This window comes from Doryrhamphus excisus, linkage group LG3 (assembly GCF_037039965.1).
Source record: "Doryrhamphus excisus strain RoL-2023G ecotype Guam linkage group LG3, RoL_Dexc_Guam_v1.1, whole genome shotgun sequence".
In the NCBI taxonomy this organism is placed as follows: Eukaryota; Metazoa; Chordata; class Actinopteri; order Syngnathiformes; family Syngnathidae; genus Doryrhamphus; species Doryrhamphus excisus.
In genome coordinates this window covers 5,933,020-5,957,350 of record NC_136359.1, presented here as the reverse complement: position 1 = coordinate 5,957,350, position 24,331 = coordinate 5,933,020, and the positions used below count along the sequence as shown (strand labels likewise).

General features: G+C 40.9%; 1 protein-coding gene across 2 annotated transcripts in view; it reads left to right on the top strand.

The window, feature by feature from the left end:
• Positions 1-4,662: 4,662 nt before the first annotated feature.
• LOC131127832 (neurogenic locus notch homolog protein 1-like) overlaps positions 4,663-24,331 on the top strand; it is a 52,573-nt gene continuing 32,904 nt past the window's right edge. Inside the window, exons 1-5 of one of the 2 annotated variants that reach the window (XM_058070108.2) lie at positions 4,663-4,766; positions 4,864-4,986; positions 5,397-5,478; positions 22,846-23,108; positions 23,170-23,508. In XM_058070108.2, the coding sequence (XP_057926091.2) occupies positions 4,929-4,986; positions 5,397-5,478; positions 22,846-23,108; positions 23,170-23,508 (742 nt within the window). In that variant the 5' untranslated portion in view covers positions 4,663-4,766; positions 4,864-4,928. Of the gene's footprint in view, positions 4,987-5,396; positions 5,479-22,845; positions 23,109-23,169; positions 23,509-24,331 lie in introns of both variants that reach the window. The other variant, XM_078789520.1, reaches the window with a different exon arrangement.

Here is a 24,331-nt window from a genome sequence, read left to right as displayed (position 1 = left end):
AGCATCAGATTACAATTGAATGCATCACATAATCAGTTCCCAGTTCCACATATCCAAAAGGAGTAGGAAGAAGCAAAGCTTATTAAATCCTACTCCTCCATCTGGTACTTTTACAATCAGTAACTCTTACATTTGTTCACTTCCTGCTTTCCATAATACAGTTTAAGGTTGGTTTTTTTTTAAATAAATGGATTTTATTCCCATATTGTTATAGCTTTTTCCGCAACCTGATGTTTCACAGTTTCCAACTTTATTTTGTTTTATTTCTCAAAACATTATGGAGTTTAAAAAAGTTTTAAAAAATGTAATAGTTCAACATCTCTCCTACTTAAATGGCAATTTTTTTTCCTCATAGCATTAGGAGTTTATTATTTCCACATGTCCAAAAGGAGTAGGAAGAAGCAAAGCTTATTAAATCCTAACCCTCCATCTGGTACTTTTACAATCAGTAACGCTTACATTTGTTCACTTCCTGCTTTCCATAATACAGTTTAAGGTTTTTTTTTTTTTAAATAAATGGATTTTATTCCCATATTGTTATAGCTTTTTCCGCAACCTGATGTTTCACAGTTTCCAACTTTATTTTGTTTTATTTCTCAAAACATTATGGAGTTTAAAAAAGTAATAAAAAATGTAATAGTTCAACATCTCTCCTACTTAAATGGCATAATTTTTTCCTCATAACATTAGGAGTTTATTATTGTAAATTTCTGATTTTTTTTCTTCATTAGAGTGCAACTTTTTCCATTTAATCTTGTAAAAATACATGTTGTTTTCCCATTTCTGTTATTTAATTCAACTTTCTTCTTACAAATGTTCCTTATAATTATGAATGTTATTAGTCCCATAATGTTATAACTTTTTCCGCACTGATTTTCAAAAAAATACATTATTCATTGGGGTTTTTTTGTTTTTCTAAATATTACATCAAAAATAGTTATATGGTTATTAAATAGCTACTAAAATGGCATGATTTTTCCTCATGATATTTATTTATGTAATTATTTATATTCATAAATTACTACTTTTTTTCTCGTTAGATTACAACTTTTTTCCTTTAACATTTTCACTTTATTCTTGTAAAATTACTGCTGTTTTTTGGGGTTTTTTTTGTTATTCTTTTAAAATGTGTAGCAGGGCAATAAAAAACATGGCCTCCAAGCAACACATTGGACAAGTTATGGTGTTGGGGTAATAACTTGGGGTGACTCTCATACCGATATCAGCCAATAGCGATATGTGTAACACGACATAAGTACCAATCTCCTAAATAAATAAATATCGGTTTTCATGATCAGGGAAAAAAAATCATATTCCAATATTGAATTTTTATGCTGATATGGGGCCGATAATTATCGGTACCGATGATTATTGGAAATCCCTGGTTAATACCACACACTTTTCATATTCAGCTCATAATTCAACCAAGTACAACCAATAAAAATGTTAACATGATTTTTAAGTGTAAAATAACAATTTTCCTTCCACATTATGGTCAAATGTTGACAAAAGTAAGGATATTGGTCTTCCAGTGTAATGCATGATAGCCATTGTTGTGAAGCATTAATTCCCTTGGGAACACATTTAAAGCAGCAAACCGGGTTAAAATGTATAAAATAAGCGACTGACTGAGCTAGAAATCAAAAGCAGATTATGTGCTTAGTGTGATAGTTAATATCATACATTTACATAACAATACGCATATGATCTGATTAAATGATGGTATTAATGTGTATGAAATCACTTTACACGCTGGGTACGCCGTCTTAGATTGTTTCACATCGTCTGCGCTTCTGTAAATGCTGTGTCTGCCCCTCAGGCTTTCAACGTCTGCTTCCTGATTTTGGCCTCCTGTGGCTGTTTTCACGTGTGAGCCCGTGGCAGCGTGTCGTTTACTTGAAAACAATACAATAAACAGTCCTGAAACGAGATGATTTATTGGGCCTGTGTGAAAGCCGCTATGTTTGCTGTACCGTGACAGCAGTTACCTGGCACTTGCCTGATGGGAATATAAACCTGCTTCTGCTGACTCTGCCAAATAACTTCTTTACTCAGTTCATCAGCGTTACTTTATCAGCGTAGAATCTTTCCCAGGCTTTTATGTCATGATGCGTTGTTTCATTTTCCCCTTGTACAAGTTCAGTATTGTTCTGATGAACACATGGAAATTAATACAAGTAAAACTTTTTTAACTTGAGTTTCACTCTGACACCAGGAAAATATGGATAATTGTGCATAAATGAATTTATTAAGAATAAGCGAGGACCATGATAACTGCATGCATAATAATAGATAATAATAATAAATCAGATATCTCACATATAACTGCCCAATGCAGGGGTGTAATGAGTATATACTAAAAAAGAAGATTTAAAATACTCATTTAAAAACATTATCTACATACATCAAAATACAACAACCAAATACAATACAATCAAATACAATGCAAACAAACAACCCAGATTAGGCACAGCGAGTGAAGACTGGGGCTGGATCTGGTCATAGGTTTGAGCACAGACCTAAAACCTTGCTTTTTAATGCACAAGACTAGACACACACAAACTAAAAGCATGTCTAAAAACCTCAAGGTAGGGCTTAACAAGAAGAAACTGATGTTTGGGTTGGTCACCTGTCCAGACACAGTCTCAAGTTTTTGTTTTTTAATGCACAAGATTAGACACATGCAATCCAGAAAATGATATGTAAATGTTACAAAAAAGTGGACTAATAAATTGACAATAAAAGCACAAATACTGCGGATTTCAGAAAACAACACTGATACAGCACTCTACAAGAAGCAATGAAGTCTGTAAAATTAAATAATTTAAAAAAAAATCCAAATATTGTTAACTATTATGATGGAAATGGTAATATTAATGATGATTATAATGATGGTAATAATGATAAAGATTATAACAATAATGATAATAATGATAATAACAATAATAATATTACAATGATAATAACGGGAAAACAAGACAGTGGCATGAACATGATTATATCTTGCAAAAAGTGGTAGGCATTTATAAGCTTTTGCTTCAGCCTACTCCTTTTGGGCTTGTGATCAGAAAGCTGAATACATATGTAAATAATGGAAAGTTATATTTTTATTGATGTAAGAAATGCACTGTAATGTTTCATATATTTGCCCAAATAAAAAAAAAAGAAGATGACAAAAATATTGTTGTTATACTTCAAAATGAAAAAGCAAGTCAGACATCAGTTGTATATTACATATTGTAAGGTCATTTTTGTTAGGGTTAAGCCCAAAACATTATCACCAACTGTGAAAGAAGACACAAAGACGTGAGATATACTTGCAAGGAGAGTGTTCAGAGACTGCTCAGTAACATTCATCCGACCCACTCTGAAACAGTCTCTGCTCTCCTTCCTTTTATTTAGAGTTTAGGCGTGCCCTATTACATAGGTCTCAACTGTCTAAGGGAGGGGGAACAGTTCAAAGGTTGAGACTGGTTTTAACATCATCAAGCATATCTTGAGAAAGCAGAGATAGATGGTTCAAGGTTATTGAGTGTCTAAAGCAGGGGTGGGCAAACTTTTTGACTCGCGGGCCGCATTGATATGACAAAATTTACGGGGGGGGGGCAGACTATATATTTTACACGTAACAGTCCACCTGGTATTATTGTATCTGTAAATTTGTCATGCAATCTGCTATTATTATTTATTATTTTATATTTATATTTACATATTTTAAAAATAATAAAATATAATAATTACAATAAAATTAAAATAATAATAATTATATTATTATGTAAAATATGCAAATATAACAATAATATTATATATAATTAATATAATAATTAGCATTAATATAATAATTATAATAATCATAATAGTTCTAATAATAATTATAATAATCTAATAATCTAATAATAATGATTATTATTATTATTATGTGCTTGTGTCCCTTTTTTCAGGAGCACTTTGTAAACAACAGACCATGTCAAAAAATGTAATTGATAAAACCATCAAAAGGTTGAGTTTAAATGAAATACTTTGGAAAGATTGGGCGGGCCGTATTCAAACACTTGGCGGGCCGGATGTGGCCCCCGGGCCGTTGTTTGCCCACCCCTGGTCTAAAGGAATGTGATGAGTTAATGAAGCGTGTGATCTATGTGCATGTAATAGTAACTTGGATAATATGAAGCAAGCTAGTTTATTGAATGTGATTACATGATATATACAGCTTTATTCCAACAATTTTTGACTAACGGTCTGCGACCCACTGGTTGACAAACCCTCGGCATCCAGACTATTTAACGTAGGAGCAACCCATCCCACTTGCGCATGCGTGCTTAACAACTTCCTTCTAAGTTATTTACAAGTGACGGTCTGATAAATATTGTTATTACTTTATTAATACTGCTCCTAGAACACGACAATTTACATATTTACAAAAATGAAATGACAACGTCATTTACTTTTTCATCTATTATACTTACTTTTTGGTAGTTTTGCTGAAGTAAGCTAATGCTAACTTTTTCGAATGTGATGCTAAGCGGTAGACGCTACCCGCCGGCGCGGAGTAATTGCTGGAAGCGAAGCGTAGAGTGGGTGAAACAACACAAACTTTACGCGCTATCTCTTCATCCAGCGTGGTGGTGGTGGTGGTGTGTGTGTGTGTGTGTGTGTGTTGGTGGGGGTGTTACCGTGGGGCAGCATGGAGGAAAGGCCCTCCCCACTCCCAGATGTGAAGCAGCGAGCAGAGCAGGGTGGCCATCGGGTCATTCCCAGCCCGACAAGTGAAGTGACAACATCACGTGTTCTTAACTTTGTCCGTCCGTGGAATCTCATTTGTGGATTAAACTTCAGTGTGTGTTTTTTTTTTCATTTTTACAGACACACATCGGTCGGATGTATGAAAAACCCATGTGGACTTGTTCAACCGCTTTAAACCAGAAGGAATGCCTATTTTGTTGCTAAAACTAACTTTATTGTTGTGGCTGACGGGACTTACGCGAGGTGAGTAACGTCGAAATGTTGTTTAGTTGATATTATTGATTATTATTATTAACTGTGATGAAGTCCAACCTGTTGCCAATGTGAGGAGACTTGCTGCAGGTTTCATCACTCATGAATTCACTTTGCATCACATTTCAACATCTGATCACTCCTCTTAAATGTGCATATATACATACATATGCTATATATGTATAATTATATGTGTTTGGTGGTTTTTTTTCTTGTATTATTATAGATGCTCCACTGTTGTGCCCCCCACCCTGCCAAACCGCTGTCAAACCCCACATAGTTACAGACAAATAATGACACCTAGACTTGACATTTTTTGTGTGCATCACCTGCAAACGGGCTCATAAAGTTCTTTAAAGTAGGTGGAGGTGTTTGTTGTTATTAAAACCTTTCCTTCACAGGCCTAAGATGCTCCATGCCCACGGAGTCGTGTTTAAACCAGGGGAGGTGTGAGGCCACCCCGGATGGCAATGGACAGTGCATGTAAGTAAAAAAAAATATCTTATTTTTGGAGTCAGTCGAGTCATGTTTTGGTCCTCACACATGTCAGTGTCACTATTTCGGGGTCTGGGGTTGGACACCTCTGCACTAAATCTTGTTTTCGCTTTTCTTTCACCGTGCGACAGCTGGGGTTGCCAGAAGCCCGGCAGCCATTGTTCTCGGCTGCGATTAATTCTGTGTGACTAATCTGGGTGAGGCTTCCCAGAGAGACCAGACCATCAGACCCTGTCCTTGTAGACACAGCCTCCCCCTCTACTCTCACCCTCTCTCCTGGGATTTTGTCCCTAAGTGGCCCTCAGTCTCCCTCATACTCCCACTGGACAGATGGTGGAAAGGGTTTCTAACATGGAGACAGGTTATGCACTTTGTCTGCTGTCAAGTGCCTTTACTCTCCTTTTCGGTAGGGCCACAGGAAGTGTAAGGATTGGTCCAGGATGTAGTCTGGGATAGGCTCCAACTCTTGAAAAAAAGTGGATGGTTGCTTTTGAAGTACCTCCTTCCTTATGGAATACAGCTGGTGTACAGTTTTTTTTTTTTTTTTTTTTAAAAGGCTTCACTACACATCTCAAAATACAGCCTTTTATATGTGGAAGCTTGATCCCTTTGCGTTGGTTTTCAGTGACTAGGCTAACATAGCACGATGTTGCTGTTAAAATGTGACTTTAAGGTTAGCATTTAGCTCACTGCTTTGGTTTCCCGCCACAACTTCATTTGTTGTGGTTCTGTTATGCTCCCCCTTTTTATGGCCTCCCCACGCCTCACCAACACCCACTACTGTCCAACCCCTCCCTGCTTTTCCCCGTCTTCTCCTTTTTGGGGGGGGGGGGGGCACAAAGCCGTCATTGTGCTTCAGCTCTCTCCTCCCTCTCAGACTTCTCCAATTAAACATGGAGATGAGCCGCTCGCTCCAGTTTGAAAAGGGCGCATCAAGTGAGGTTAGTGTGACAGCAGATTGATTATTCATATTTATCAATTTTATGCCATTTGTTTCCATTGGGATCCATGGAAGAACCCAAAGGTTTGTTTAACTCAGACCATTTTAAAATAAAAACAAATAAACTTGTTATTTTAGCCACTTGTAGACACTAAAAGGGGGATCTGACATACATATTACCCAAGTCACTTCACTCTCGATGTGAAGGAGCGGTGGCTCGACTCTGAGCCCCTCCCGGATGACTGAGCTCCTCACCCCATCTCTTAGGGTGAATCCAGCCCTCCTACAGAGGAGCCGTTTGTATCTCAGTCTCGTTCTTTTGGTCATAACCCAAACCTCATGACCACAGGTGAGGGTAAATTAAGAGCTTCGCCTTCCAGCTCAGATTTCACCAAATGGTGTGGTACAGTGACGGTGTGCCGGTTCGCCTGTCGACCTCATGCTCCAACCTTCCCTCGCTCGTAATCAGAATAAAAAAAAACAATTTCTGAGTTTAAGTCAAATTGTGGAGACCCACTTTTCATCTGTGGTGCTTTTGATTTTGGCGTGTACTGTAATTTTCAATATGTAAGCCCTACATTTTCTCACGTTTTGAACCCTGTGGCTTAAACCGTGATGCAACTCACCTATGGCTAAAATAACTACAGTGCGGTGCAACAAGTAGAAAGTAATTATTTGGACACAAATGGTAATGGTAATGGTTTAATTTCATTTGAACATGCATCGGATTACAATTGAGTGCATCCCATAATCAGTTCCCAGTTCCACATGTCCAAAAGGAGTAGGAAGAAGCAAAGCTTATTAAATCCTACCCCTCCATCTGGTACTTTTACAATCAGTAACTGTTACATTTGTTCACTTCCTGCTTTCCTAATATAGTTTAAGTTTTATTTATTTATTTATCTATCTCGCCATCTAGCTATCTATCTAGCTATCATTTATTTTTAATTTTTTAAATTTAAATTTTTGATTATTATTTTTTATTAATTTTTTATTATTTTTTTTAATTTTTAATTTTTTATTATTATTTTATTTTTTTATTTATGACCATACAATGACATAATGGGTACCATAGTAACTGTCAATATAGTGATATATATAGCACATCATGACTGGTTCAAGACTCTTCATCCTTGTATTTAGCAAACATCAAATATCCCGTTTTGAAGTCATATGCAGCGATCATGTTTTCAAAAGACTGGACTAGTTCGTGATGAAAAGGATAGCTCAAGCCAAGGGGTCAATTTGCCTCGAGGCGAAAGTGACACCAAGAGTGACAATGAGGGAGAGGGAGAGACTGACAAAGTGTGTGATGAAGGAATTATGAGGTTGAAGAAGAGAACTTTATTGAAGTTCCCAGTAGGACGATGAAGATGGCAATTAATGTTTTTTTTGTAAGCTACTAGCCGTGTGACATGCAGTATTTACTGATGCTGAAGTATTTAATCAAAAATGACAAAAAAATTGTCTAAGATCTTTCTGTTTACTAAATATTCCATCTTACGGCGTGGGCACCAACGGCTTATAAACCACAAATAGATGCCCAGGTCTACCCAATATCCTGACTGTGTGGCCAACATGCTAACCACTCAGGTTTAGATCAGTTTCATTATATACTTCTTTTGGCAACAAGGAATTAATTCATTCCTAGTCCGGAGCTTGGAAAGTCCCTAATATGTTCCCAAGTCCCATCAGATGAGATTGTAATCTGTTGTAAATTGGGAACAAAAAGTTCAATGAAGACTGTGATTGGTCTCACATGAATAGGATTCCATTCTCAGCCTTAGAGGCAGGGGGTGAAAAATAAACCTTTTCAAAGTTGTTGGAGACATTATATAACTGTTTGCTTTCTTACTGTTAGCAAACTGCTAGCTTCTCTCTGCCTTTCCTGACACCTGCACTAGGCTACTTCATAACGGCACGCCCTTTCACACCAACTTCCCAAAAACACACCTCCAGAAATGGTTGGCTTCCGCGGTGAGTGTGTGCCATGTGTTCTGTCAGCGCCGGCGTACTCGAACATTGTTTTTAAAAGCTTTTTAAAGCTTCAAGGAATTGAACTTGACGTGATATGTGGAGGTCAAGTGAGCGGCATTGGATGCTTCAGTCGACAGCCATACCTACTTGACATTCCATCCCCGAAATACCACGTGCCTCTCATATCTGACTGAAAATGCTCTCCAAATAAGATTTCTGCAGAGCAGGAACCACAATCTCCAGGAGGGAACTTGTTTGGCCAGATGCAGATGTTACAAGACCTAGCTTGTTCTACTTAATCAGTCATTTAGTTTACTCATGCAACAAATTCCCCTTTGATGGTGTTTGTTGGCTTCTGCTCTCAAACTGGATTCAATATAGTACAAGTAATTGTTGTCAATAACAAACAGATGATTTGTTGTCTGTCGTGTAAAGACATCCACCGCAGGACTTAATGTGCCTGTGTTCATGTAAACAAATGTAATCATATGACTGGTGAGTAAAGTCCCATGTTCGATGATATGCTACAAACCAAGTTAGCTACTTAGTCACTGAACAACATACTGAGCGTCATAGATTCTTTAAGGCCTCCTTTTACGCAAAATGGACTTTTTTTTCTGATGCTCTACACTGTAAAAAAAGCAGGCTTCGCTACACATCTTAAAATAAAGTCAGCCAGCTGCAAATGTGGGAGCTGTAAATTTGATCATTTTGTTTTTCCTCAGCAAATAGGCTAACCTAGCATGGTGGTGCTGTTAAAATGTGAGTGTAATTTTAGCACTGTAACATTTGTGTCCTCCTGTTTCATTGCTGTATGTCAGGGGTCTCAAACTCAATTTACCTGGGCGCCACTGGAGCTAGGGTCTGGGCAAGGCTAGGCCGCATCAGGTTTTCCAAAAAAAAAACAAAAAAACGCCTTTATTAAAAACAGAAAAATATACAAACTTTTTCAGTGCTTTGGTTCCGATTTTCTAAAAGAAAAGCTCTGATAAAACATTCCACTTTGCTCAAATATCTTAATTTTTATTTTTCTGCACAAAATAAGATGAAAAATAAATAAACAAATCAAGAATAAAAAAATCAATCAATCAGTAATTAATAAATATAATAATAAAACGGCAAATAATAAAAACTTAAGAAACCACATATAGTTGGTGGGTAGACAAATTATTTTTTTTCAGATTAAAATGAACAAAGCATTATTAGAGCCCTGTAGACATGACAAAACACGACTATAGTCACATTTATACTTGTTTTATTTACAACATATTGCGCAACTGCAGGGTCTTGAGACACATGCTAACTTGCAAACAAGAGAGCTAGCGACCTAAACGGTAGCCTTCAAGTTATTTCCTTTAAACTTAAATAGCCAAAAACTTACCACTTCCACACGGATAGGGAGGATAACTATTAACATTTATTTAACATGAACATTAATCAAACGTAATAATTTTTTCTGGGTATATGATACCATACAGCATCCATATCAAACTTGCGCGGGCCGCACTGACATTAAACTTTCATATCAAGGCGGGGACCTCAAAGTAGTGTCCTGCGGGCCACATTTGGCCCGCGGGCCACGTGTTTGAGACCCCTGCTGTATGCGATATATGGCATCAATCACGTTGGACAGATGCAGAGCGACAGTGTAAATGTAATAATTGGATAACAGAACCGACGGGTATGGGCAAACAGCTCATTAGCATTAAAGCTACACACACAAAACGGTGTGCCCAAGTCAGACTTACTAGAAGTACTTTTCAACCATTGAAATTCCTTATACGCTATTTTAGGACCTCCAAGACTTATTCAAAATATTTAAAAAATACAATAATATGGTGATCTTTAACACCTGCTTCTCACCTCATGCTGGATGCATGATTTCGCTTCATACAGCTATTTAAATGTTAAAGCTTAATGTGTTCAAGGATTTGTACGTTTTCCTTCACGTGCAGTAGATGTGGGGGGGTGGATGTGGGGGTGGGGGGGGGGGTGCCCTTCTCCAATAACAAACAGGGCCATTAATTCCCTGTTGGTATGTGCGGTGAATGCTACAATATACCACCACTTCAATGAAAGTGAGCCCTTGTCTTTCCAGTTCTGCAGATTCTTCAATGGCACCTCTGTTTGCTGTGGTCAGATGAGTCTGTCTTTACCCCCCCGCACCCCCCATCACCACATATTGACACACACCTCCATTGAGAGTCAGGAAATAGCCTCAGAGTGGTGCGAAGGAAGAAAAGATGCCGTATCTCATCATATGATCACACAATGAGGAAACAAACAGGCTTTTTTTTTTTATTCATGTCTGCCGACAGTGTCGGATTCCCTTTGGCAAGTTTATTTGATGTGGAAGGAGTTGATTGTTTAACGAATCCCAACACTGAGTATTATATGTTGACTGTATGGTTTTCGCCGAGAGTAATCTGCCAATCCTTGATTGCTTCCCGGAAGGAGCGACAGTCGGTTGGTCCACACCCAGACCCCCGTCAGACCACCTGTCTGCAGGCTTGGTTGGAATGACGAAGGACGCGCTCACCCACGCAGCAGCGCGCTGCGATTTCGCCCATTCAGCTTGACATAAAAACGGACTTAAACAGGTGTGCGACACACTCGTTTTTCCTGTATGATTTGTTCACATGCAATTATGAGCATACTCATAAGTGGTATTTGGACAAAACTATTTACACAATACGGTTTAGGCAACTATTGTTTCAGTGTAAACAATGAAAATGGTATTCATAACGGTATTCATAACGGATGACACAGTGTAAGCGTGTAGAAGTACATTGTGACCAAAACAACAATGGCCAACGGCTATATAATATTGCATCAGTAAAAGCATACTTACTGTAAATGCTCTCATTTTATTGCCCTAAACGTGGCTTTATACAATAACTTGGCTGTTATTGCCGGCCTATTATTAGTAACAAAAAACATATGTCTTGGCCTAAATTAAGCATATTCAAACATAAAATGTTATAATTCATTCATTCATTTTTTACCGCTTATCCTCACGAGGGTCGCGGGGGTGCTGGAGCCTATCCCAGCTGTCTTTGTAGCGAGAGGCGGGGTACACCCTGGACTGGTGGCCTGCCAATCACAGGGCACATATAGACAAACAACCATTCACACTCACATTCATACCTATGGACAATTTGGAGTCGCCAATTAACCTAGCATGTTTTTGGAATGTGGGAGGAAACCGGAGTATCCGGAGAAAACCCACGCATGCACGGGGAGAACATGCAAACTCGAGGGTGGGATTGAACTTGGGCCTCCTAGCTGTGAGGTCTGCACGCTGACCACTCGACCGCCGTGCAGCCGGCATAATTGATGAAAACACAAAGTTTATGTTTTCATTGCGATACAACTTATTGTGTGCACCCCACTATAAAGGTCAATTAATAATAATTTGTAGTGCATTATCAAGTGGAAAGAAACAGAATCGTTTATTTGAACCGCGGTCCACGTTTTACCCACACCCTTTCTTGTTCGCGATCAACCAATCAGCGATCGTTTGACTACGAAAACACCTATCATGACGTCCCTGCCAACATGGTGTAATTCTTCAACAACTTCTGAAGGAATACACCAAAAAGTCATGAACCAGTGCCTCCTAAACAAGTATTTTATTAGCGGCAGCAAATCAAATGATGGCACAGGTGAGTGAATCACATTGCTGTGGCAATTTTAATTGGTCACAATGAAACACCGATTAGATCCGATACCAAGTGCTGATTTTGCACAAGCATTTATTATTTAATAAGCACAATGTTTATTCAATCATGAATGTACTTTTATTTATCATGGCAAAGTGCCAAGAAGTCTCTTGACAATCCAGATTTCCATGCAACGTCATGATCTATGAAGGAAACCAACCACAAGAAATGATAATCATTTAATGTTTGAGATTCTCATGTGATGCCACAAAAATTAGATGATGTCATTATGGCAGTCTTTTCATTTTACATGGGGCAGGTTCGGGCAAGTAGTTCTCACCTTAAGGATTCCCCATGGGCAAGTAATTTTTGTTTTTAATGCCCTGAGTACTATGTAGAACAGCAGAACCAATGTTGTAATAGCGGTAAGGCATTGAAAACAACAGTACAGCAAGTGAAACACAAATGAGTCTCACACAACAGGAGAATAGCACAATGCAACATTTGAAAGCAAATGCAGAGCTCGATAACGATGCTGAATACTTCAAATGTACGTCCTGCCATACTTATAGGTTATCACATGGTTTGTCTGGTATCAGGCCAGGTATCATGCCCCCAAGTGTCAGTATCATTAGTATCAGTATTTAATCAAAAGACCATTTTGTTTCCAGAAAATGTTCAGTTTATTACATGTATTATATCTAAACAGTGGAAACACAATAATTGCAAAAATATTTCAACAAACGCTGAACGCTGTGTGTTCACGCTCGTGCGCTGTTCTCTGATTGTTTTTTTCACAGGCACGATACCAGAGCAGCGCGCTCTGAGTGGACAGCTACGGGGGCTGATACTGGACATGGTTAAACTCTATATTTTATCAGTATCACTGCCCTGGGCTTTGACACAGTATCATTTCTGCCTTTTCCCGTATCATTCATGGGCGGTTTCTAGGGTACAGGGACAATTAATACTGTCGTATGTGATAAAGTACGTTACAACTTTAGTTTTTTTTGCAGGTTCAAGTGACCACACAGCTCCTCAGTTATGTTGTTACCCTTGAATCCGAGTAACCGGTTATGGTCCTAATCGTGTTTTTTTTTCCTGAAGGGACTTTCTTCTGACTAAAGTGGCCTGTTAGTGTAGAAAGCAGGTATTTGGGTGATGAACACACTGCAGGTTCTGCAGTGGTTTTCAGCTGCGATACACTTGGAGTCATCCTCTATGTATACGTAGCAGAGGAACAATGTAATGATACTGGAGTGCGGTCATTCCACCTCTAGACAACTGTAAAGTGTTTCCCAGACTTGTAAAGATAAGTCATTAGCACTGCAGTGACCCTCAACACACACACACACATACACACACACACACACATACATAGTGGTGTGACTGTCCGAGCTGACCCTGCCTCTCTAATGTTCCCAAATAAAGAGGGTCTCTAATGATGACTTGCAGATGTGGGCTAGCCAGTTCAGCTCTCCTGTGCAATTAGAGTGCAAAGAAAAGAAAGATTGATGAAAGGCGAGGCAAATAAGCGTCAGTGTTTCCCCTGTCATTCGTTGTGCCAAAGGGGGAGCGATGAGATGCTCGGGTATTTTGAGTTGCACAACAAACAAGTTGACTTTGTGTGATTTACACAGCCGCTGGACTTACTTATGCGTGCTTTCCCATGATGGCCGCCGATGGGAAGTGTGAAGGAACAGCAGAGGAGAGCGACTGCCCTCGGGCGACACTTTTAACAGATCAGACGGGCGCAGGACCAAATAGGCAGGAAATGAGATTTGGGTGGTGGAGACAAGAGCACAAACAAAACTAACTCAGTTCCACTCCCGGCCAGGAGCGCCAGAATGCAAGACATAAATACCAAGTAAAAAAAAAACCAAATGTGCAGCAAATCAAGTTGTTGACGAGGCAATGTTACATAAGTATTATAGACAAAAGAGACCTTCTTTTATGGTATTACGTTAAGTTCGTTAATAAGTAGCACAGAAGGAGACCCTGTAAGTGTGGACTGTCTGGACCAGTGGATAGTTGACCGTCTAGATCAGGGGTCTCATACTCAATTTACTTGGGGGCCACTGGAGCTAGGGTCTGGGCGAGACTGGGCCGCATCAGGTTTTCCAAAAAAAACCCCAAAAAACGCATTTATTAAAAACAGAAAAATGAATAAACTTTGCTTTGGTTTCGATTTTCTACAAGAAAAGCTGTGATAAAACATTCCACTGTTCTCAAATATCTTACTTTTTATTTTTCTACACAAAATAAGATGAAAAATAAATAAACAAATCAAGAATAAAGAAAATCAATCAATCAGTAATAAATAAATAAATATAATAATAATAATAAAACAGCAAATAATAAAAACTTAAGAAACCACATATAGTTGGTGGGTAGACAAATTATTTTTTTCAGATTAAAATGAACAAAGCATTATTAGAGCCCTGTAGACATGACAAAACACGACTATAGTCACATTTATACTCTTTTTATTTACAACATATTGCGCAACTGCAGGGTCTTGAGACACATGCTAACTCGCAAACTAGAGAGCTAGCGACCTAAACGGTAGCCTTCAAGTTATTTCCTTTCTACTTAAATAGCCAAAAACTTACCACTTCCACACGGATAGGGAGGATAACTATTAACAGTTATTTAACCTTTAACATGAACATTAATCAAACGTAATAATTAAACTTTCATATCAAGGCGGGGGCCTCAAACTAGTGTCCAGTGGGCCACATTTGGTCTGCGGGCCGCGTGTTTGAGACCCCTGATCTAGATTTCAGTGGAACTTCTACATTTGAAAATCTGGTTGGAATTTTAAGTCATTTTTCTCATAGGTTAGGGTTACGGTTAGAGTTAGGGTTACGGTTATGGTGATGGTTACGGTTACGGTTAAGGTTAAGGTTAGGGTTGTCGACCTCTTCAATTACTTTACCATCTAACTAAAATGGCATACAGGAACCATCCTGTTCATATCCACAACCGTAACCTTAGCCTTGTTGACGTTTGAAAGGAGACCCTTTCTTCAGCTTTCCAGCTTAACTCTCCATACCGTATTCTTTGTATTTGGGTCCTTTGTATTTGTTGTGGCCTTAAAAAGTCTTTGTTACAACCCGCAGAGACCCTGATTAACTGTACAAGTGTAGAAATAAGTTAATCACTATTAATATTAAATGATCAACTTACAGCGCCCACATCTGTAGCTGATTGACAGATAGTTGTGCTCTACTTTAAGATGTGTAGCAAAGCCTGATTTCTTTTGCTCAGCAGGCTCCTCAGGCAGGTCAGAGGTGGTATTGTGTCCACGAGGAAGTAGGTTTTTACTCTTCTCTTCGGAAGACACATGTTAAAAACATTTGTTAAACTATGATTAAAAAGTGGCTGCAAGGCTATCAAGTGGTTAGCGCGCAGGCCTCACAGCTCGGAGACACGAGTTCAAGTCCATCCTCGGCCATCTCTGGCCACCCAAGGCAATGACCCTAAACCCCTGCTCAAAAAAAGAGAAGAGGAAAGAAAGAAGATGATAAGATAATGGCTCTCACTGTGGTTTGCTGGAGTCCCAAAGTGGCTTAATAATCTAATAACCACTTGAATTCAGGTGTGATGAGCTAGGAGAGCTAGAAGACCCGAGTTCAATTCCACCCTCGGCCATCTCTGTGTGGAGTTTGCATGTTTTCATTCAAAAACATGCTAGTTTAATTGGCGTCTCCAAATTGTCCATAGGTATGAATGTGAGTGGGAATGGTTGTCTCTCGCCTGAAGACAGCTGGGATAGGCTCCAGCACCCCCCGTGACTCTCATGAGTATAAGCGGTAGAAAATGAATGAATGATTAAAAGTCACTTCTGCATAATATGCCTTTAACAACAAGCTTAACTTTGGTCATCATTTATTGAAGTGTTATTTTATCCTGGTGTATTCAGAAACAGCAGATTATCTTGAAGTATTCCCAATTATGCCAATCCAGAAATGGAACCCGCCGCCAATTCAGTCTCCCACAGGGATCCACATGGCACAATAATCAAATAATAGTAATAATGAAATGCACCACAGGCTATGTGGCTAAGCTCCTTAAGAAGGGGGTACAGACAGAGTGGTCCAGCTGTCAAATGTGGGTGCTCGTGCCAGCTGTTTGTTTGTGTAAAGTCCACATGTGTAGCCTTCATACAGTCCTATGTATACTATAACTCCGCCCCCTCCTGTGGGGAGCAGATGGCGGATTGGGTCGGCATTGAGGAAAACCCCTTTTTAACGTGACGCCTGGCCCACGGTCAAATGTCAGCACAGCATCTGTTGTTGGCTCGAGCCGGCGCTTCGGTCTTGTTATGCAGCCCATAAACGTTACGGACCTGTTGCCGTGAGCTACAGCGAGGAGAGCGCGTGGGCGGGAGGGGTGTTGCGACAATGAGGCCCACTGAGCAGGGATGACAGAGGAGATAATAACAGTATCGGACTTACCCTGGGATAATTCCACTGCTGTCCCGCAGTTATACGATAGCCCCCAAACACCTGATATTCGCCCAGCTTCTGATTTGTGCTCCTCGTTGTTTACCTTTTCCAGCAGCCTGCCTCACCTGCTGCTGCTGCTGAGATTAGCATGCTCACGGGGGCCTGCACATTTCTCTTGTTGAAGCAGCTGCTCTTGGCCTGTTTGCTTTGAGCGCCGCTAAGACTCCATAAAAGCACCGTTGACTATCTTTTGTCTCACGCTGCTTCATTTATTTATTTATTTATTTTGTCAAAGTTCGTCAGCAAAAGCTACTTTGTGCCGTATTTGACTGGGCCTCGCCAAGTTAAAGAGCAAACTGTAAGCATTCTTTGCAGACTGTGTGTTTCACTTGGCTCGCCGCTAGCACCCGGCCTAGACCGTGTTTGGATAGCGTGTCCACGTGCACTTGAGCAAAGGCGCAGCGTCGCTATCTGTTTGTCTTTGAGGCCTCGTGTGAGACGTCGGGCAGTTTGGCGAGGGCATGCAAATTTTTTTTTTGTTTTTTAAAGTGACGCATAACGTGAGGTTGGCAGCAAGTCTGTGATGAGGTTTCATATGTTGAAAAAGATGGAGTAAACCAGATGTGGCCATTCATTCATTCATTCATTTTCTACTGCTTTTTCCTCACAAGGGTCGCGGGGGTGCTGGAGCCTATCCCAGCTGTCTTTGGGCGAGAGGCAGGGTACACCCTGGACTGGTGGACAGCCAATCACAGGGCACATATAGACAAACAACCATTCACACTCACATTCATACGTATGGACAATTTGGAGTCGCCAATTAACCTAGCATGTTTTTGGAATGTGGGAGGAAACCGGAGTACCCGGAGAAAACCCTCGCATGCACGGGGAGAACATGCAAACTCCACACAGAGATGGCCAAGGGTGGAATTGAACCCTGGTCTCCTAGCTGTGAGGTCTGCGCGCTAACCGCCGTGCCGCCCAGATGTGGCCAAACTTTTACAAATAATACAATCAAAAATAGTTAGGGGCCACTTTGATATTTGTATGTTTATTTTCCTTTTGTAAAACTACAAATATAATTTCAGGACAAAGCTTTGTTTTATTAGCAGTTATTAGTATCAACAACATGTTATGTTTTCATCTTCACATACTGGGCTCTATTTTTGGGGCGCAGCAGAAGGTTGGCGCAGCCAACTCCATGGTAACTCCATCGTCCAGCGCACCGCTGTGCGCAGCCAATTTGGTAAATTGGACTGCGGTGGTGGCGCACCATGGGAGGTGTCCACATTTTCAGCTTGGCGCAGTGACATAACAGTGCGCCAAAAGTGTGCTGAAAGCTCGGCATCTCTGACCTGGTTTATTCTTGGCGCAGGCGAAGCGCACCCTGCACAGTGGTAAATTGGCTGACGGGCGCACAGTGTAAAGACAGATCAAAGACATCAGGCATAATGGGAACTCAACCAGGATGAGGAGGTTCTCCTTTTTGGCGATGTAGAGCAGGAATGCTGGTGGAAAACAAGCAAAATGCCTGGATTAGCCTGATGCTGTGTTTAATGTAACTGTCAGGAACAGAGGGCGTGTCCCACGAGGTGATGTATGTGGTGCATGACACGCATGTTGGCCTCTGATGCGCAGCCCAGCCCTGCGCATTTAAAGGCAATGAGAGGTGTTCATTTGATTGGTTAAGATTAAAATCGTCTGTGTTTAAACCCTCTCATGCCTCCTCTTCTCCCTCTTTGCCTCTTGGGAGGGATGGGGGCGTGGGTGCGCCGGACTGCGCTTCTCACGAAAATTGCCAACTGCACTGGCCACACCCTGTTTAAACTTTTGCAATTAAAGCCCTCTATCTATTTGCTAATTTTTTTCTTTTTTTTGTTTAATTTTATATTTATATTGTGCTGCAGGCCAATAAAAACAAGCCACGGTTAGCACTTCTGACATCCCTGGAGTAATCACAAAAGTTTTTCCAAGTAGTGAGCCCCTTTTGCCTTTTTCCAAATCAGTTTGGAATGTTTGTCCTCTGAATGTTTAATAACCTATTTTCTCATGCTATTAGCTCATATCTTATTAGCCTTGTACACTTGGCTCACTGACTGTGCTACAAAAAAGGTCAGTTAGAATAATCCATATTGCCGCTTACATAGAACATACCAACACTTGCTTCCATTGGTTGTAGCTGTTTTAATAATAAAAGAAGAATAAAGAATATCAAAGTGGCCCCCACAGCCTTCAAGTTTTCTGTATGTGGCCTTCGTAGGAATAAATGTTGGTCATCCTGGCCTGTATGTTGTGTTCAGACAGTGGTGGAATGGGGGGCCCATGAGGAGGAAGGATGGAAGGAAGAGTGGTGGTGGGAATACGGGGCGGGGGGGGGGGGCTTTTGAGCGGGGCCGTAGACTGTGCCAGGGCAGCAGCTGCCGTCTCCTCATTAACATGCGCACCTGCCGCCTTTCTGCAGCGAGCTCGTGTGGCGCCTCACAACAACCACAGCCCCCGCCACCGCTGGGGTGTGGAAGCATTTGGACACAACAGGTTTTCATGCTACTTTTGATTTTTGCTTTCTGTTTTAATGCTCATCTCTAGTCACTATCGGAACATGAAATAAGTAGCAAAAGTGGTGGCTAAGTTTGTTCTAGGTGCTACTACTACGCCGACTGTTAAAAAACCTGAAATGGAAATGAACTTTGGAGAATATTTCAAGTAATAAGCCATCATTAGTTGGCTAATGGAGTTACTGGCGCTAAACTAATGGAGAGCGTATTGACTGAATTTCACATTTCACAACCAATTCAACATTTTCTGGGTTGCAGCTTTCATTTTTACCATCCATCCATTTTCAGTCTCAGTAGGGAAGCCTAGACTCCCCGGTCCCCAACCACCTCCTCCAGTTCCACCAGCAGGACACCAAGGCGTTCCCAGGCCAGCTGTGAGACATAATCCCTCCAGCGTGTCCTAGGTCTTTTCCCCCGGGACCTTCTCCCGGCTGGGCATGCCCAGAACACCTCACCAGGACCAGATGCCCAAGCCACCTCAACTGGCTCCTCTCATGTGACGGAGCAGCGTCTCAACTCTGAGCCCCTCCCAGATAACTGACTTTCATTCATTATCAAGCGCAAGTTTGTTAAGAAGTCAGTTCTTACCATATGTGTACCAAAAGAGCGTGCATGTGCGGTGCAGATCTGGACAAAGGTGGGGAATTGTGAAATTGATTTTCACTTTTGTGTCAGTGGAACACTCCGCCTCATTGTTTCATAGGGTCAAAGTCTGTGACTAATCACTGAGTACTAATCTCCTTTTCTTGGTAATTCATTATCGCCATTAAGCCATTACATACCAAAGACTTATGTATATGTTTTTATAATCCCGATGGCCCGATCCCAACAACATATTTTTACGTATTTTATGATTTTTGTGGAAGAGGCAAAAAGAGGTGATGATGCAACTGTCCACTAATGCCTTTCACTTTCCTGGTGAAAGAAGGGAGTCTAATCTTTTGGTAGGTTCCATTTCTATATAACCATAGAACATAATAGTCTGTATGATAATATAATAATAATGATGTATACAAGATGGGTGGACATGCTGTATGTGGTATGCTATGAATTTTAGGAAGTGATGGGAAGTGGCCGTATTGAGTGATTCCAGTGATTCCAGTTTAGCCAAGGTATCATCAATGGGCGGTCTAGCGTGTGATGTTATCTTTTGCTTGCCACAATCCTAAGGCTGCGTAATCCCTCGACAGAGCAACTGTCCAAACACCCGCCTGTCCCAAAAGAGGGGGGGGGGGCACTTCAGGCTCACTGAGTGCGGTCAGGTATTTGATGTGACAGTGGCGCTATGGGAAAGCCAATTTGGTGGCCATATTGTAATATTTGTCTCTAATGTCATTGTCGGAGGTCCCATAATAGTGTATTGGACGTGTGTTGTCCAAAATCTAGCATTTATGCTCAGAGTGCTTTAAGTAAGCCCTACTGGGAATGCGCTGTTTTGTGTGTTTGTAGCTTTAATGCTAATGAGCTGTGTTTGTCCACGCCTATCTTTGACAGAGTGTGTGTGTCTCCAAGAAGCGCTATTGTGTACTTTATCCACTTTTTGCATATACATTGGAATGATGCACAGAGGTTTGTTTAAAAATCCAATTAAACTAAAAGTAAAAAAAAAATGACAGCAGAAAAAGCAAGAATGAAAATTAAATCTTAAGAGAGTAAATATTGTAGAGGAAAAAGTAACATGATGTTGAAAAATGAAAGGACAAAAGTCATAATATGAGAACCAAACAAAACAAAGAATCATTTAGCAATTTTTGGAAATCGGGAAACAGTTGTAATGTTATGATGATAAAGTCAAAATATGAGAATAAAGTTGGAAAATATTATGAGAAAAAAATAGATGTGAAGAAAGTAGAAAAAAAACAACAAAGGTCAAATGCAGGCTGTATTTTATTTTTTTTTAATAAAAAAAATCAGTTCAGGTTGTAGCTTTTTTTTTGGAGCACTGTCTGGTCAATGTATTAATATTAAACATGACAAAGGATATGGGTTACTGAAATCTACGACCCCGCAGCTGTGCAGCCAAATACGGCTATTGTTTACAAGAACTTCCTGTATACAAGGCTAGTTATCACGTGAATAGTGGACGCTCGCTGTAGTGCCTACTGGAGTGAGTGTGAGTGGCACTTTGCGGATCAGGACAGCACAGCCGCGACGGATCCAATGTAAGCCCGAGAGTCACATTTTAGTAAGAGCTCCAGTTGGTATTTTAAGATGTGTAGCGAAGCCCCTAACATGGTGGTGTTCTGTTGTTACTTTTTGTTCACAGGAACTGTGTGTTACAGTGTGTCCTTCTGGGTTTGTTGTTGCCATTAGCCTCATTGTAGCGTATCCTCTCGGGTCGCCCCTCATTGTCATTTGAAATGTATGTGAATGTGTGCCTTTCTGTCCCACTATGGGAACTTATTGGCAGGGGTCACAGCAGCGTTTACTACGCAGACACGATCTGTGAGAAACATCACAGGACTTTTGTTCCCTCCCCACCGCCTCCCTCTGTTCAGACCGCTCTGATTTACTGCCAGAAAAACACATTGTTTGCAAAGGGTGACGATGGGAAGAAGGATCTCCCGTTTAAAGCCCGCTTTCTCAACCATGGGCTGCCATCTTGTGAAAAAGCACCATAGCGAGACCTTTTTAAGAGACGTGGGCCTTATTGGATCAAGCTATTTGCCTGAACGTTGATTTACGAGCACAGAAGCACACAGAGGGTTGACCCTAACTGAAGTTAAAGTGTCTTCCCTCGAATTGGTTCAGGAATTCTCATTGACTGGGCTTTAATTCCCAAGTGAAATAATTCCCAGTCTTGTCTTTGCTTTTCAGGGATTAAAACGTGATCACGTTTTGGGTAAAGGAGGATAAAGTGCCTCAAATGGTCAACAAATAGCAGTAGAAATAAATTTGAGTAAATCAGTACTTCGTGGTTTACTTCATCACCCTCTGCTATTTATAAAAGACAATTTAGTCTTCTTATTGCGCAATAATAGGTGTAAATATGTGTGATTTTATTTGGTGACATAAAATGATTGGAATTGAATTCTACAGGCTGTGGTTAGCGCGCAGACCTCACAGCTTGGAGACCTGAGTTCAATTCCACCCTCGGCCATCTCTGTGTGGAGTTTGCATGTTCTCCCCGTGCATGCGTGGGTTTTCTCTGGGTACTCCGGTTTCCTCCCACATTCCAAAAAAAACATGCTAGGTTAATTGGTGACTCCAAATTGTCCATAGGTATGAATGAGAGTGTGAATGGTTGTTTGTCTATATGTGCCCTGTGATTGGCTGGCGACCAGTCCAGGGTGTACCCCGCCTCTCGCCCAAAGACAGCTGGGATAGGCTCCAGCACCCCCACGACCCTCGTGAGGAAAAGCGGTAGAAAATGAATGAATGAATGAATGAATGAAATTCTAATTAATATATATTAAATAAAATATGAACGTAATAATAATTAATATATATTAAATAAATATGAATGCAATGATAAAAAAATTGTAATAAGTAACCCAATCCAACAGTAATAAAATATAAAAATATATATCATAGTAATTAAATAATAATTATTATAATTTAATTTGCGGGTGTACTATGCCTATACAGTAATGTCTCAATGTCCGTGAATGCACCTTGCATTCTTGTCTGTGCTATTAGCTTGCTACGCCGCCACGAGGTGCCATGTTTATGTGTGCCCGGCACACAGCTGCAGATATCTGCTGGAGAAGAGCGTACCATAAAGCGAGGTAGCGTCTCACTATTTTGGTTGGATGCTTTCCCCTCGTTAGGTGCGCTGATGGATACGCCGGAAGCAGGTGCCAGTTCCATGACCCGTGCACCATGGGGCCGTGCATGAACGGCGCCACGTGCAGCGTGGTGACAAAGGCGAACACGGTGGACTTCAGCTGCACCTGCAAGCTGGGCTTCACCGACCGCCGCTGCCAGACGCCAGTCAACATTGCCTGCATCGGCATGCCGTGTCGCAACGGTGGCACCTGCGAGGTGGAGAGCCTGCAGACGTACAAATGCCGCTGCCCGCCTGGATGGTCAGGTAAGGCTTTTCAGGCTCTCCTGCTTTGTGACAGAAAGTTCACCATACTTTGTACTCCTAGGTCATCAGTGCCAGCATCCCGACCCCTGTGCTTCCAACCCGTGTGCCAATGACGGCCAGTGCTCCGCCATCGAGTCCCATTACGTTTGCTCCTGCACGCCTTTCTTCTCCGGAAAGACCTGCAAGCAGGATGTCAATGAGTGCGATGCCAGCCCGCCCCCTTGCAAGAATGGCGGCGTTTGCGTCAACGTGGTCGGCGGCTACCGCTGCCAGTGCTTGGCAGAGTACACGGGCAAGCACTGCGAGAGCCGCTACCTGCCCTGCAACCCGTCGCCTTGCCAAAATGGAGGTACCTGCGTCCAGAAGGGAGATACCAACTATGAGTGCACCTGTGTGCCAGGTAAACATCACGTACCCTAATACATTATTAGCTATTACACTAATTTACTATGACATATTGACCTTCATTGGATTGGTTTGAGCATCTTAATTAGGGATCAACCGATATGTTTTTTTTTGGGGCCGGTACCAATTTTTTTCCATCACCCTTAGCCGATTTTTTGTGGCCGATACTGCTTTTGATCCCTCAATTTACATGAAAAAATGACCATGATAACAAATATTACAAGTCTCATGTTTAAACAAATATTTATTGAAATGTAAACACTGAACACAGTAGGATTCAGCTTTTAAACGCCATTATCAACTTTAAAAGGAATAAATATTCAACCATATGCAAAACATTTCTGTCGTAGTTTAGTTTTGCAGCGATGTGATGACTGCTCTTCCGCAGCGTGACACTCCCCCCCCACCAAACACATCACACTGACACAATTTACTACGATATATAAAACATTTCTCTCATCATTTCTCTCGTGTTGTGCATGATAAAGACGGTTCATAAGCAGACACGGCTGCTCCAATTCCTTCTGTGTGTGCGTGCATGCTCGGAGAGAGCGCACACACATAACACGACACGCATTTAAAGTTGCATAGTTGTTCATTCTTGTTCTGCTCAACTAGTGAGAGTGCTTTTATTTGTCTGTTGCGTTGGTATGTGATGTTTTTGGGCTTTCTTGTTGTCACACCGTGACTTAAACTGTTATGACTAGCGATCACCAAGTGAAATGTGATGGGCTTAGTAAAATGTTAAAAGCAGGCTCACTCTATTACTTGTGAAAACGCACCCTTGATGTGATTCAACAGTGGGGGCGGGGTCCTCT